The 17,099-nt window shown below is 39.3% G+C and overlaps 1 protein-coding gene across 3 annotated transcripts in view; it reads right to left on the reverse strand.

Annotated features, from left to right (window-relative positions):
* The window catches only part of smap1 (small ArfGAP 1), an 89,667-nt gene extending 72,974 nt beyond the window's left edge, over positions 1 to 16,693 (reverse strand). For all 3 annotated transcript variants that reach the window (XM_026355846.1, XM_026355848.1, XM_026355847.1), the window contains exons 1-3: positions 16,435 to 16,693; positions 3,812 to 3,945; positions 2,804 to 2,889 (exon numbers count right to left, since the gene is read on the reverse strand). In XM_026355846.1, the coding sequence (XP_026211631.1) occupies positions 2,804 to 2,889; positions 3,812 to 3,945; positions 16,435 to 16,552 (338 nt within the window). In that variant the 5' untranslated portion in view covers positions 16,553 to 16,693. The remainder of the gene's footprint in view (positions 1 to 2,803; positions 2,890 to 3,811; positions 3,946 to 16,434) is intronic.
* Between the last annotated feature and the right edge of the window lie 406 nt (positions 16,694 to 17,099).

Genomic DNA, 17,099 nt, shown 5'->3' on the forward strand with positions numbered 1-17,099 from the left:
GCTCAGCAGCAGAACTTAGACTCAGTCACTGACGCACCCCAAATCATTTTTCACACTGACACATTCTAATTTTCAATTGCACATCCAGCGGAAGGCTGCACTTTAGGCTGTCATAAAGGAGAACAGAGCTGCACCTATTAAAGCTGCTCAGGCCAATACCAATCCTAAGGATAGGCTCAGAATATCTTTAGAAATGAGGGGATATCTAATGGGAGAATGTGCATCGCTCCAGAGAAGCCATGCTAAAGCTTTTCTGGACACTCATGGTCAAACAAAACACCTTAGTAAAATGGGTGAAAAGTTAGGATATAAATAAAGATACAGAAGGTAGGAAGACAATTACAGTGGATTTTCTTCTCATTTGACACATATGACACATTTCATGGCGACAGAAATCATTTTTATGTAAATGTATGGTGACATTTGCAGTTTGCATGCAAATATATGACAACACAGATACATTATTATGTAAATACGCAGCGGCTTTAAAAAGGAGTCAGACCCTTTCACTTTTTGAGTACTGTGTTGTTTTGTAGAATTCATTGAAACTGATAAAAAAAAAGTTGTTTTGTTTTTGCCTATCAACTCTACACTCAATCCATAATGACAAGTGAAAGTGAAAACATGTTTACAGAATTGTTTTTGCATATATTGGGAGTATTGAGACGGTAATCGGTATTCACAGCCAAAGTGTTAAACTGTGATCTTGACTCATACATGACAAGCACTCTCACTGAGAGCATCAATAATAAACTAGGACTGGATTGTGATTTTTGGTGTCAGCTAACCAGTGACACCGTAGTTTACATGCACAGACTCCAAACAGAGTCCAAATAAAATGCATTTCTCTAGTGAGAATGGGACATGTATCAAGTCACAGTGATGAAGTTCATCAAAATTTACTCACGTAAACGTATACTCACATAGTCAAGTTTCTAATCAGCTTTGCGAGTGGCATGGCTAGATGAAAGATAGATCATTCCAGGCAGTGATACCTCTTCAGAGTCCAAGGGGGCAGTTGCAAATGTAAAGAAATTCCCTCAATGCATTTTTAAATCGGAGACTGCCGTAAGTTAGGCTATAACTGAAACTGAAACTAACACAAAGAAACTGTAGGAGTCTAAATAAGTTGCCTTCCAGTGCATATAGTTTTTCATTCAGACACTTCATGCTGTGAAGAGGAGCTCACAGCTGTGTCTGTCGGCCTGCTTCTTTCTTGCACTACACACTGTCAGTTTAGCCACAAACAAAGACAACAAAAAGTAAAAGGCAAAAAAGCTGATTCTTCTGTCACTACACAGTTAAAATCTGGGAGCCTTGTCTGCAAAATAAGTCAGAGGAAGAAGAAAAATGGGAGGATTCATCTGCTGTGTGCATGCAGATTTACAGTAACCTGTTTGTTCCTCAATTATCCATGTTAGCTAATTTCTCTGAGAACACCCCCCTTACCCTTCTCAATCTGAGATTAATTAACCCAATCTTGTAAAAATTGTTTCTATACAGCTAAACTGCAATCACAAATACATTTTGTGGGAAACATAACTGCAACCCGACTCTGTTGCTAATGACTATAATGATAATGTTCTCAATTACAATAAATACATTGATGTTTAACGTTTGAACATAATGTACACAAAACAAGTAATAAAATAAAGTAGTCAATCCCTAACATCCCATTTTCTTTTCAAAAGAATATCTAAGCTTGCAGTGCAATATCAACCGTTATTCATATGTTTTATGGATGGGTTCAGGCACTCACAGCACTGGCTCAAGGAAAGATTGTGGGCTCGCTTTAGAGAAAATGCAAAAGTCACTTCACACACAACATCTGTTTTATAACTGAAACATAACAACAGTATTTCTCTAACCCTAATCTAACCCCACCCTAATTCTTTTCTTACCTAATCCCAACCTCACTCTAGACTCTAGACTCCAACACGGATTTTAAGTTTGTCAGTCCTGCACACTATACACCCTCGATCTATCGCAACCACCTCCTCAAAGTACTATAGCACTGTATTCATTAAAGAAGCACGGTTGTATGATTATATTTTGTACAAAAACATAATCACAGGCGCAGTTTAGTTGCATAGGAGCAGAATTTTCATCAGACAGGCCCGCTTATTGGCTGATATGTATGTATTTCTATTTGACTTTTTGTTTTTCCCTTTTTGATTTATTCTATTTCAATGTTCTTTGCTAGATACTATACTTGTAACAGGCCCTGATAAAAGCCATAAGCCACTGGTCTAACAATGAAGCAGTTTGATATGGTGTGAGTGTTGCTAGAGTTTTGATCGTTTTCTCATCCATGCAAGCTGGCAGTATTTTGGACTACTACTTCAAAACGCTGACTACTTTGGTTAATTAGAATTTTTCATTTCTATGTTTCCATAAAGTACCTAATACTACAGGTACCTGTCACTACAGGTTCAATAATAATGTGCAGCTCATTTGCAAAATTGTTATTTTATCCATTTAAACATATACACCAATCAGCCACAACATTAAAGGTGGTGAATAGAGGTCAGCATGAGAAAAATTTAATGGTTACCATGATCATAATGAATAACATTCAATAATGTTGTGGCTGATCGGTGTACATTCTACAAGTGAAAGAGCATATTAAACTCTGAATCCTCTCTGAGGCGACTATATATGGTGGTACAGGGATTATAAGCAAATCTATGCGGATATGTACAGTATGGGGAGAGCACTTTAACTGTAGGTACATACTGTATAGTGTGGTAACGTATATAAATATATAGTGAATCAACACAAAGAGCAAGCAGGGGGAGGATACTGGTCTGTCTGTGGCCGTCTGAAGTTCTCTGGTAGGTGGGCTTCATATAGCTGCCTGGCTCTGGTGTTGCCCATATCCACCATGCTCTGCAAGGAAAGAAGCACAGAAGGAAAGATAAATTTGTGTTAATACAAGTGAGTCAGCATCTTTAGGAGTGTGTCAAACACACACAAAAAGTTCTTTCACAAGCCGCATTTGCATTCAACTTACTACACTTACACTTACTCCCTTCGACGTGAGCTCACACACACAAACGCAGAGAGAAAGACTCACAGGCCACATGTGTCAAGGCTAAATTAAGAGGAGGGTGATAAATGGGGCGATGACAGGAGAAGTGGAGAAGACGGAGTCGGAATAATCAGCCATCCAGAATTAATTAGTCATTGAAAACAGTGATTAACATTCAGAGCGAGACCCTTTCTACTCACACTCAGCTGATGGATAGGCTCTGCCTTGAAGAAGTACACACACACAAACACACACACACACACTAAACAAGTGGATATAATAATAACTGGATGATTAAATAAATTACTGGCATGCTCAGGTGAGTTTCATAGATACACATACATCAGTCCTCCTGATGTATGGTATGTAATTCAATCAGTGTGACATGCTATCCATACAGCACACACTAATTATGCTTCTCTGTGTTCCCTAGGCATGTGTGTGTTCTGTTGCGGAGCATGTATATGCATGACTACAATCTGTTGTTTGTTGAAAGGCTTACTGGAATACATGCTAAACACTACGTTTCTGTGGCAGTTCACTACACTGTATGTGTGCACATCTAGGCTGAGGTTTTGTGTGCAACACTTCACATTGGCATGCAGCTGGTTTATTTAATCCACTGAAAATGGTCAAATGCTTAGTTTTACTCTGTTTGCAGTTTAATGGTGGTGTCACAACATTGTCTTGTCAGAAAATATTTGTGCATGAATGGACAGAGCACGTCGCCACAGTCAGGCGTATAAAAAAAAACATGGTCATGTACGTCATGTGTTATACCTGGATCTGCTCCGGTGTCCACTGGTCCAGGTTGACAGATTTCACTCTGGAGATGTGGACGCCCAGGTTGCGGTGGATGCCAGCACAGCGGATACACATGAACACCCCGAGGTTCCATGATGCCCACCGAGGACCTGAAGAAAATGAGAAACAGAGAATTGTGCTTTGAAGATTTTAGTTTAAAGAGTTTAAAAATGTAATGTAAAAATCCTGCTATGTTATTAGTTTGATGTTACAGAGAAGAGTAACCCACCCCAAACGTTTGAGATAATATACTAATACTAAATACACACACGCACATTCAGGGACAAGAGTGCAGAGTGTAGGCCCTTCATGTTGTGAGGTGTTCAGGGACAGTATAGGGCAGAGGTGTCAAACTCATTTTAGTTCAGGGGCCACATACAGTATAATTTGATGTCAAGTGGGCCGGACCATTAAAATCGAAGCAAAGCCGATCATAGCTACAAATAACAATAAATTCATGTTTTCCCCTTTGTTTTAGTGGAAAGAAGTACAATTACATTTTTTTTTTTTTATTTAATGAACTATCCTATTACAAAAAACGTTATGAAGAAAGTCAGATTTCCCAAGAAAAACGTGCAGTTTGCTTCAGTTTATCATTTACATGTGTGCATTACAACTGATCACAGTGATTGCACAAAAGGCACAAAAGTCACAGGTATTTAGATTTGAAAAATATGGTAGCCTATTGCACTTCAACATTAAATTAACTTAACATGTAGGAATTATTTTTACTCTACATGTGTAATAATTCTCAAAACTTAAATTGACCCCAACTTAAGTGGTGGCCATTTTAAATGTATAAGATAGAAAGTAATCACCTGGCCTGTAAATATAAGATTTATACATGAAACACACATAAAAACATACATACATAAACTTTATGACCAAACTCTTTTGTAGTGAAGTTTTCTCCTTTTTCAGAAAGATATTTTGGCTAATGAGGGTGCGAAGGCGAGTACAAAAGTAAGTAGATGTAGTAAGTAGATGTATCGTAGTAATCACTGAACATTAACTGTGTCTATCTCAGAATTGTTTGGTCTTTTTCTTCTTCTTCTTTCAGCTACTCCATGTCTAAAACACCCTAGCGCCCCTAGCGAACAATTTAGGAATAGTTTATTTTTCAGAAATCCTACTTCATGTCATGTCATTTTTTTCACTTTCAGATTTATCCCGCGGGCCAGACTGAACCCCTTGGCGGGCCGGTTCCGTACGTTTGACACCCCTGGTATAGGGTGTAGGTCATCAATGTTTCCAAAGCTCTCAGAGCCCAGCAGGGTTTAGTGTGGTTATTTCATAGAACCCCGCACCAAAAACAAAATGATGGACATGAAATGACAGCCATAAATTGTAAAAGCAACAAGCTTGAAGCAATGAGAAACCCTAACACTGTCCTGCAACAATGTGCTCAAAAATGTTAATGGTAGGTAACTCACCTGATGCCACAGATATGTCAAGTTGCCAAGAACAGTTTTCAAATCTCATGTTTGTATCAAGGTCCAAGTAAGCTTCAAAAGCTAAAACTAAACTAAAACTAAAAACAGTCTGTAGTATGAACGTGGAACGTGGATCTTTCACAGACACAGAAAAGTGTCGCATCCACAAAAGCTCAAGCTCAGAAGCCATTTTTAACAAACTGTCTCTGGTGCAGTAGTGCAGTAGCATGCAGGTACAACACACTACACTACAGTACACAACAGACGTGCAAGAATTAAACAAGAAAAGATACAATCCACACAGCGCGCACAACATCTAAAGGCTTACTTCAACTTTAGGTTATCGTGACACATTCTGAACACATTCTTATCAAAGTTGCTCAGGAAGTAATATCTCAAATCCCTTAAACACATCTTAATGGGATTTTCAAGCAGCTTGTATAATTTCATTATAATTCCTGTAGTGTCAAAATAATTTTCTCTATTTAAGTGCAGGCGTGCATTATCATTTATCATTTTTCTGAGCTTACATACTTGTTTTCTTATAGCAAAGGTGTAAGTCATGTGTCAGAAGAATGGCTGTGTATAATCAGTTTCAAACAGGAAGGCTGATTTCTTTTAACTGCTTAGGATTTCAAGTGTTTCAATTTCAGCCTTTAAAAGGCAAGAGAATTAGAACGCAGGTGCTTTGACTGCATGTATTCTCTCTTCCTTTTGTTTAGTCATTAATAGCTTTAATTAAATGTAACTGTGATTATAACACCTATTTCCAAACATGAAAGCTACAATGAAAAGTGGCGTTTTAGCTCAATTAAAGCAGCTTTGAAAATCTTCCATTAGCTCAGGGTCACTGGATTTTATAACGCATAAGCCTAAAAAAAACTAAATTAAACCAAGAAAGTGTAGTAGTATACTAAAGACATAAACACATTCTTTCTTGTGCAGTACAAATATATGGGCACAAAGGTGCAACCAATTCATTCTGAGAGAAGTTCAAGATGGATTTTGTACCTTTGCTTACAAAGCAGAGCACTGCAAGCGAACAACAACATGGGGTTACATAAAAACACAGCAAGGGAAGAAGAAACCAGGCCGGGAGCATGCTGCACACAACCAGAATAAGTGAGGAACCTCAGGCAGACACAGACTAGACTTTGATTCTTGTTGACACACTATCGTGCAATGTCTGTAGAGAGGAGCCATTTTAAATTATACCACAAGCGAATTCCCCATATGGGTCAGTCTGAACTAGTGCCTAAGTTTTTGAAGTCTGATTCTAATTGCATTGAGCTCTGCTGACTTGCTGATGTATTGACATAACCTTTAGTATCTTCAAAATGTTTAATGACCATTACATTGGTAACCTAACATACTCAAAAGAACCTATGAATTTAGCATTTATTAAACCCCTCGCCCCAAAAACAGGCGTTCAATCACAGATTATCAATGGCACAGCAGTGTGCATTGCTACTTTTTAGCTTTTCCAACACAGGAGCATAAGGAATGAGTTGGACAGAGTGTTTATCTGCACTAGTAACCTATTAGTGACTACCTACTAACAAATCATCAACATTAGTGAAAGCCAGTCCTGCGTGCTAGATTAGAACTCAAGATAACATTAGGACCTCAGTTTAATCCTTTATTGGGTTTGTTAATTATAGTTAGTTAATATACAAATAGCTCACATTTCCTGGGTTACCATCACATTTGCCAACCACACTGGTTTGTCTTGGCCAAAACAGGCTACTTGCACTACTTGGAGTGCAGCCTAAGCCACTGAGAATTGCTGCACCCATGCAGAATACAGCTGCAGCTGGCTGACAACACAGTCCCAGCCAGTCTCCAGCCAGGTTTCCTCCTCTCCTCTTGCCTGATAAGGCGTGACCAAGTTCCACAGTAAATACACCCATTCAAGCGTCATTCTTTGAAATGCAAGGTGCCACTGACAGCCAGCAATTTATGATGGATAGTGTAGGGGCAAGATCACAAAACTCCCCCCCTAACCCCCCATCTGTAACCCTAGTCTCCCACATGCAGGGCGGCGATCTTACCACTACTCTATCCAGTCATCACTTATAAGTCGATTTGGATAAAAGCGTCAAATGACTAAATGTAAATTTGAATGTAAGGATGACTGGTTGGATGGAACTAGCTCTACAATGCAAAACAAGAAAAATGACATTTTCTTATTGTCATGTCTTCTATTTGCATGGTTCATTACAGACCACCATGCACATAGCCATCAAGTGCATGTTTAAGATTGTTGTTTGTAAGACAAGAGTAAACGATTGTCACATGCAGCTCCATCCAGGTGAATCAAGCAGTTCAGATGCTGTTAAACAATTAGACAAGCATATAACTTGGTATATGAACATATTCACAGAATTTCTAATATATTATCTCTCTGTGAGTTCAGGTTAAGACCATCCCATAGAAAAGCCATCCAAATGCATCATCCATCATATCATAAAGTAGTTCAAAACAACCCTGTGCCAAATATCCATGGGGATGAATAGAAGATGGCACAAAATGACAGTCAAATCATTTTAATGGGTTAGTGGCTTCAGACCCTCAGCACCATCTCTGCCTCTATCCTTATCCTGACCACAAGGCTTATTAACTCTCAATTTGATGATTGAAAGTGAATTTGAACATAGCAAGTGCCAGGGATCAACTTTTATGGATCCAAGCTACATAACAGTTGTGAAGCAGGGCCGGTTGGATGGCAGCGAGCATGCACGCAGTCCAGTGGGCTTGCCGGCCTCGGGAAAGAGCATCAGTGTGTTAATGCAGTGGCACTAATGTGCTATAAGACCTAAAGGAGCATTAATGCAGGGATGACTGAGTGTTAAGCCTAAATCAAGCAGCTCAGCCATTGTAAGCTGGACTGGATATCTATCAGTATGGATTGGACTTCACTTTGGTCCGTTCCCAGATAACCTCTTGCAAAAAGTGCATCAGTCTCGACTGAGCGCTTCTCGATATGAAGTCAAATAAACAGATCAAAATGTTTATGTTGTGGTGGACACACACCAGCATGGGAAATATTAAATGATGGCCACGATTGACAGGTGTCACTGCATCACAGCTTGCTGTGAATGGGGATGCATAGCTGCAAAGTGCTTATGCTGACCTCTGTCTACTATTATATTAAAGCCACCAGGTGCATTTAATGGTGTGACTGATCTGTGCACATACTGTAGTACAGGGCAATGTGCATAAAAACATATTATATATTGCATACGAAATGCCACTGCACTGTTTTGACCAGATAATCACTGCCTGGAATGATGAACAGCCTGCACTGATAATCTCTGATGCTCTGACTGTTGAGTAGCAGAGTCAGTACATAATGACTAGCAGGTCCTCTGAGTCATTTAATGTAATCTGATTATTGCCCACTTTTGGCAGAAAGCAGATTTCAACAAGTGCAAGTAAATGAGTATTCAAGAAAAACCCACTGAACACAGGTGGAGTTCGGCTGAGGAGCTCTGCAAAGGAGGAGGAGGCTTAGCTGTGGAGAGTAAAGGCCGCTCTCATGTAAGAGTCCTGAGCTACTACACTGGTGCGCCTTATTGGTTACATGCCTCTTAATTTATAGGCATTACTTTTGAGCCAACACATGAATTGCTGTTTGTCATTTACAAATTATTGTTGTAATCTGTAAACATTAAAGAGGCTCTTTCCTCGCTCTCCAAATGAATGACTGAATCAATGCTGTTCATGCATACAGCATTATGACTCTGAAGTGAATAGTATGTGGCCCAGCTTTGATTCTGGAACATTACTATCTGCTGATCTGTGGCTCGTACAGTCAATTCAGATTCGGTAGCACTTTTATTATGCCATTCGTCTTTACACTTGCTCTACATTGAAGCTTGGACAAAAATAGACAGCTGAATAGAGCTCTCTTTTTCTCTCTCTCTCAGAAGACATGAGCCCTGCAGTCCCTGCACACACACAGAATACAAACACACCAGTGCTAATTTGTAGACTGCTGACCTGATTAGACACAAATGAGCTCTTCTCACAGATACACACACACACGCACACACACACATTTCTACAGCTATCTTTATGAGGACACTCGTTGACCTAATGGACAGAAAGAAACACACAAAAACACAATTTCAAGCAGGTAAGCGCATCCTGTCCAGCCAATAAAATCCAGACACACTGTCACACCCACTTGCTCACCAACAGGCAGTAATAAAGATGCTATCATAGTGACGCAAGTTAATAAATATGGGTACAAATGCATACATATTCACACACATGCAGACAAAGAGATAAACACAGTCATTCCATCTGGGAGGTGCACACAGACAGACACACATACAGACAGACCCTGACACCCAGGAGCTTCGATGAGTGACAGCAGAACTTTCCAACTGGGATGTGGGGGGGTGGCCAACCGAGCATGAAATTAAAGCCCCAACTGTCAACCTGAGGACAGTCAGGACTGACGGGTACATATGTGTGTGTGGGAAGGTAGAGACAGTGACCACAGACGTCACCTGAGGTGACTCACAGGAGATAATCGATGATCTACTGTCTAACCCCGCACCAATAGTGGCGGACTTTGTGTAAAAATGCAATGAAGCAACAGCCAAGAAGAAAAACAAAGTAGTAACGTATACATTTACGGATTCAGTGATCCCTGCAAGCTTATTCAATCAATATTTATGAGCAGGAACTAAAGTCTGCAGTGAGAAACCAGAGCCGGTTGTTCCTTCAGGGACAAAGTGAGGACACAAAGTTCAAAGCTTCAAGGCTGAAAGAGGCAGACTTAAACCACAACTTGACTCACACAAATCCTCTGGGGCTTGTACCACTGCGGCGTTTGTCTGTTCTGAACCACAGCAGCCAGAATCCATCCTGGCTTCTGTCGCAGTCACTATTCTCTTTCTTTTTTTATCTAATTGCTCTCAAGGGTTTCTACCCCTCTTTTATTTGAGGCTGTCCCCTTGTAAAACACCTTGAAAGCGAAGTTCTTTAAATAATGTTAGACAGCATTAAGCCAATTTCTTTTCTCCTTTCTTATTTCTAGGAAAAAGAGACAACAGCTAATGTCACTGCATAAAGGTCGAATGATGCCAAAGGCAAGAAAATAAACCATCAGTGTGGTGAAATTTAGCAGCATTCTCCTTTTAAATAAGGTTAACAACTTCCATTTCCTAATTAATAAAATGCCCTCTTAGTAAATCATCTGAAAGCTGCCAAAAACTCCAGCCCAGAATCGAGTAAAGTGAAGCATCACAGTGATGAACGGGGGAAAAAGTAAAAGGCGCTGTGCTGCTCTCTGCTGGTCCATTAGAGTGATTTGGTGTCAGCCGTAATGAGAAGTGGATAGACTGCTTCCACAAGGAGAAATGTTTCCCTCTCTATTTTAACAAGAGAAGAACCTAATAAAAACTCATAATTGGTCTGTTCTCAAACGCATTATGCAGCCATTGATACTTCATAATTACTTACAAGAAGTAACCGAGGGAATCAAGATTGAGATATAAACAGAGGACGAACAATGTTTACAATCGGCATGTAATTTATTTCTGTGCGTATATATATATATATATATATATATATATATATATATATATATATATATATATATATATATATATATATATATATATATATATATATATCTGACATACAGGCATTCTCATATTATGCTAAAGAATTTTTTTATACACTTGGGAATTCATTTTCCCCCCAATCACTGCAAGCTGACCAGGTTCTGATGCAGCAAAGCAGCCCCAAATCCTGATGTTTTCTCCTCCTCCACACTTTTTTTTCATGATGATATGCTGTGACCTTTTTAGACCACGTTATGAACACAGATGTTAGCCTGTTCCAATGATGCCTTCAAATCTTTGGCTTGATTCTGAGTTGTTTCTTTACCTCATTGATGAGTGTTTGTTGTGCTCTTGGGGTAATTTTGACTGGCCACTACCACTTCTTGGTAGAGTACCCAGAGTCCCAAAGTGTCACCATTTGTTGACTGTTTGCCTAACTAGAGACTGGTGAATTTCTATAGTCTTTGACATCACTTTGTAACCTCTTCTAGCTTTATTTAAATCAACAATTCTTGATTGTAGATCCTCTGAAAGCTCATTCGGGGCAGATAAGCATATTCTTCTTGTGCAGAGCAAACTCAAAATGTTTGAGTGTTTATTGTCAGTCAAAGTAGCTCTAGTCCACACTTCTAAACTAATTTTCTTAATTTACACCATACTCCAGTTAACTTTTCTGAGGTCTATATTCAAAGGGTTCACATCCACTCACACTGTGAGGTTTTTATGGTTGTTCTCAATAAACACAATAGAGATCAGAAATATTTTGTATTATTTCTTTAGGCACATTATATTGGTTAATACTCTACTTACAGTAGATGAAGGTCAGATCACATTTTACAACAACTTAATGTAGAAAACCATGAAATTCCAATTCATATACTTTTATGTGAATAAATATACATATCATATTCATACATATTGATCACAGACAATTAATGATCATTAATGATACAGGACCATTAGAAACCTTGCAATATACACTATGGATGGTGAAAGTGAAGAGAGGTTTCCATCTGCTGGTGATGGAAGTTAAAATTAAAAACAAGGCTGGTCATATTTTATGATCTTCTAATTGTACACAGCATGTGTGAGGCTACAGGTCCACAGCATCCATCAAAAGACTGTACATACTCAAAACAGCACCAAATGTGTATTAATCTGCAGCTGAAAATAGCTGTCAACAAATCATCACACTCACAATAACTGAGATTAAACATTGCAGGACACATTTTCAGACTTTCCCAATGTATTCAATAAAAAAAAGGGAAATGTTCACTAGGACTCAAGGGAGAACTGATTGAATTTTGGTTTTCATTGCACCTGGCACAAATGCCCACTTGGATGATGAACTCATCTACATGGCATGCATGTAAACTTGACCTTGATTGGTTGGTGGTAAATCTAGTTCATGCTAGTTTCACTGAAAGACTGCATTACATTGTTTTAATATCTATAAATCTATCCTAACAGACATATCATTGCATTTTCGTGACCATTAGCTGCTGAGTGATGTAAGTGAAGCACAAGTATTTGTTTAATTAGTGCAAATTAAAGCTCAAACAACAGCAACAAACCAGTTCAAGTTTACTTCCACTGTACCGTGCACAGGTTAATCTGTCCACAGATGTTACCTCAGCGTTTATACAGCACAGGAAGCGTACATTATCTTCATCACATTTCTTGAAATGACAGGGAACCACTGCATGCAGACTGCAGTATCTCACTGAGAAAATGCTCTTCCTCTCTGGACACTGCAACACCGACCTGTCCTTCACACCTTTAAACTTTGTACAACTGCAGGTGGGCGTGCAACCTTTTGAGTGTGTGTGTGTGTGTGTGTGTGTGTGTGTGTGTGTGTGTGGGCCTGTGCCAGTGTTTTATGTGTGTGACAACAGCAGAGAGGCACCAAGGACAGGCCGTCAAAGTGCTGAGTGCCCAGCAGGCGCTTGCCAAGATGTACTGTGCCAGCACAGAGAAGAGCACCCCCCTCTTGCCACAAATCATAACACTGACACACTGGCTGGTGTGTGTGTGTGTGTGTGTAGCATTTCAACATTGGTTAAAGGACTGTGTTAAAAACGAAAATCATAGTCTGGACTACTGGAAGTAGTGGATGGACTAAGATGCCAGGGAGGACTGGAAAATGGAAATACAATCGATAAGGACTGCATTTCCCTCTCTCTCTCTGTCTCTCTGTTTCTCTTACACACACACACACAAACATATGGACACACAGAAAATCTAGGGCAGCATGTGTAGACAAGAGACAGAAGTGAGGGTGGAATTTCAGCTGAGAGGCTAAGGTGAGTCACCACACTGCAGTGGTCACAGTGGGGCAGCCACACCCAGACACACTGACGGCAGCAGGCAGTGTGGAGGGCAGATAGTGTTTGGTTCTGTCTAACCCTAAAACAAACGGATCAATTAAACCAAAGCCCTGTACTCAGAGTGCTCAATCAGCCAGGGAGTGAATGCTTGTTTTAAAAATCAATAAAAGCTAATACACTGCCTATTGTTTGTGTTTGCAGTGCGGCGCATCCAGTAGAGAGGCATCCACATTCAAGCTCATGGAAACACACTCAACTCGTGAGAAATCTGTGATCTGTGGTGTAAATAGGCCTTAAGTGTGAACATTCCAGTTTTTTAGAAGTCTAGCTAGCCTTTAGGTGTGTGCAGCCCTTCAGAAGCCTTAAAAATGGAACATTATAAACCAGTCGTTGGGCAATTATTCATACAAGATATGTGCAAAAGTAAAAATTTACCAATTGTAGGCTGGTACCGGATGAAATAAAGATCAATGAAAACAGAACAGTGAGAAGGCTGTAAAGATAAAACTGGACCCACACTAGACTTTGTGTGTGTGCATTTTCTTGTTTACACCTTGCAGAGTGTTACACTAGCTGCCATTTTGGTGCCATTGTACAAAATGGCAGTTCCACTATTTATGAGCCACTAAAAATAGAGGTGTGCGTATGGAAATGGCTGGAATTGCTGAATGGTTAATGCCACACTTTTGTCAAATCCCTTTAATTAAAGCTAAAAATCTTGACTTCTTTTCAAGTTCAATGTGTCAGGTGTACAGTAGACAAATGTCAAAACACATATGATTGATATGCTCTGTCCTTGTATATTGTTTATTATCTGATTACTCAATTAATCAATGGAATAACTGATAAGTGATCAATGGAATACTAATAATCGTAATTAAAATAATCAACAACTGATGCCTTACACACAACAACGTCCCAGTGTGTGCCTCTCAAAATTTTAAACTTGATGATTAATACACACACGAGCCCCACATAGCTCCTTGCTGATGACTAGCTCATCAACACTAGCTCAATCGCTTCCTTTGCCACCTCCTTGCAAAAGACACCTGAGGATGCTCCGTGACTAACATAAGTCATAACACAAACATGTCTCAGGCTGCAGTTTCGCTGAGTGATGTAGAAAATACAAATACGTTGATTAGACTTTTGCAGTTCTGTTGCAATGATCATTTATAGCAGGGGTGGGAAATTCTAGTCCTCAGGGGCCACTGTCTTGCGTGTTTTAAACTATCCATGCTCTACCCACTGCTGATTATCAGGACCTGGTGTGTTCAGTCTGAATGTTTCAATTTATAACTTTCCTTGTTACAGGATTTCCTATTAGCAACACAAGGTGTTCCAATTAAATCTAGTGAATTCATGATTTAACTACGTCCATTGCCGCTTATATTCAGAGCGGGTTGGTGAAGGAAACGGGAAATGTAAGTTTGATGACATGCAATAAGCAAATGCTAGAATTCACAATAATATATGTTACTACTTTCACAGGTAATTAATAAATAACTACATTTAGCACTGAGCACAGTCACACACGTTTCTTAACTTGGATTAGTTGGACTAATGCTCTAGAAGTACTGTAAGTCATAATCAGCAGCAACAAAGAAAAGCTGAGGTTTACAGAAGCAGTGTCATGTGTGCTGTTAAACACAGGATGGTGGACAATACAATATAATGGAGTGTGAACAACGAACTGGAAAAGATTATAATCAAACTAAATGTAACTACAGCTCGAGGTATTTAAATGCAATTGGAAAAAACACAGCAAGAGCAGCAGTCTAAGTGAAATCACGATGAAAATCCTGATAAGTGACTGAGGAAGGTCTGCTAGCTGCAGATTACACTTGTCAGATGGCTCCATTGGCATGGTGATGACGCAAGAGGCGTTTTAGTCATAGGTAGCACATATGAGCCGTTCAAAGTCCACTCAAAAGTCTGGGAATTCCATGCTTCCGTACTTGCCAGCAAACGCGCACTGTACATGCAACAGTCACGATGCTGTGTCAATTATGCAAAATCATAATAAGATTAACATCTTGTTTAAGGTTGATATACCTCACTATAAGTAACTGTGATTAATCATTTTGTACATGTAGTACATGCACAATTACAAAGTATCTACCTTTTTGAATACACGTTTTGGTTCACTGGGTATATTCCGAATTGAACACTGATTATTAAAGTTTAATAAAACATTTTTTTAAACTGTACCATTAGATTCTGTGTAAGGAAGCATTAAAGGTTGAGAATTTGGAGGCAGGTGTGCTCTGCACTAGTGATCCATATTAAGATGCAAGGTGTTGCCTAAAGCTCCGACAACCGTGCAGGTTGTTGGAGAAGAGGGGTATTCTGCGAGCAAACTACACTTCTAATTTAATGTTGTCTACACAGAACACACACGTTTTCCGCTCATAAATAAACCAGTCAAGGGCATGACATCGATACTGTCTGTACAGAGCTGTGTCAAGTTAGCCACAGTTACACAACGCACGACCCGCAGGAAAAGCCATACGATTTCGAAATAAAAGCACACGGGTGACGAGAGGCGCAAATGCTTGCGAGCACAAAATGTATCCAAAGTGAAAAAACAAAATAAGGCAATACTGTAAAATTAAGAGTCGTATGTCATACATGTTGCTATCCATGTACTGAAAACACAGAATGAGTTCATAGTTTAGTTTACGTGTTTATGTCTGTTTACTTTTTTTTATCATGAATAAAAGTTCAACATATTTTTGTTCTTGATATAATTAACCTACTATTACGTTTAAATCATAGTGGTATTTTCTGCTTTACATTTTTTCTTAATCTTTATTTATTTATTTTTGTTTGTTCAAAGGTAACTTTAAACAATTAAGATGAAAGCTAATAAGATTTTATTTTGAAAGCGCTAGGTGGAAGTTAGATACTTTTGTGGCTACTTGGACTAAACACATCTTTCAATATCATTCGGGCTTAATTCTGACTAGAACAGCAGGAACTTGTCTGCTTTGTACAGTATGTTTATACATAACGAAAGATAAATTGAATGAATTACACAGGCTGCTATTGAGCAACTAGGCTCAAGGGGATTTAACAGCTAACGTTAACAGCTACGCATAGTTACACATAACGTTGAGGGACCCCCGTCAAAATAACGTTACAATATGTTGCTAGCTCCTGTAAGCTGTTAGCTGCCAAGATCCCACATCATTCTTCTTCTTATTTATTTATTTTTTACACATTTCTTCTGACATACCTACAAACAGTGTGACACTCACCTTTAGCCTCACAGTCGGCACAGTACTTGTTGTCTTCTTCTCTCAGCAGTTTAGACAGAATGGCCTGATGCTGCTCATTCAGTTTCTGGGCTTTTTCTCTCTCTGACCGCGTCGTCATGTCGCCGGAGTTGGAAAGTTTGTCCTGCTGTAGTGTGGAGCCGGTACAAAAAGCACGGAGTCCTCAGCGTGTATTAAGCAGGCTGGCACATCCCCATGTAACCGCACTGTACCGTCTGGCTTCAGTTAGCTTGCAACCTGCTAGCAGAGGTAACGCATCCCAGGCAGCATCATCCCTGCTGCCTTCACGGCTGTCGGATTTTTTTGCAGCTCAGATTATTGACCAAGTAGGCGCTTGGTTCACTGGGAATTTCATTTCTTTTAACTCTATACCATGATTTAATAGTATGTAGTACAAAAGAAAGCAGACCAATGACTCATGGAAGAAATAAAATACGGTATAAGTCACTTAGGATTTACTAGTAATATATCATCAATATATATGTAACATTTAGGAAGATACTCCTCTCTGAAAACTTGTCATAATAATTGTTGCAAACACTGTTATGTTATCTCCGCAGTCCTTTGTGTTCTTGGTGATTCTAGTGTCATTTAACCGGCTTTTAAATAGTAAATGTCTCACTTACTTCAGTTCATTTTTCCATCCA

Source organism: Anabas testudineus, chromosome 15, assembly GCF_900324465.2.
Source record: "Anabas testudineus chromosome 15, fAnaTes1.2, whole genome shotgun sequence".
Classification (NCBI taxonomy): Eukaryota; Metazoa; Chordata; class Actinopteri; order Anabantiformes; family Anabantidae; genus Anabas; species Anabas testudineus.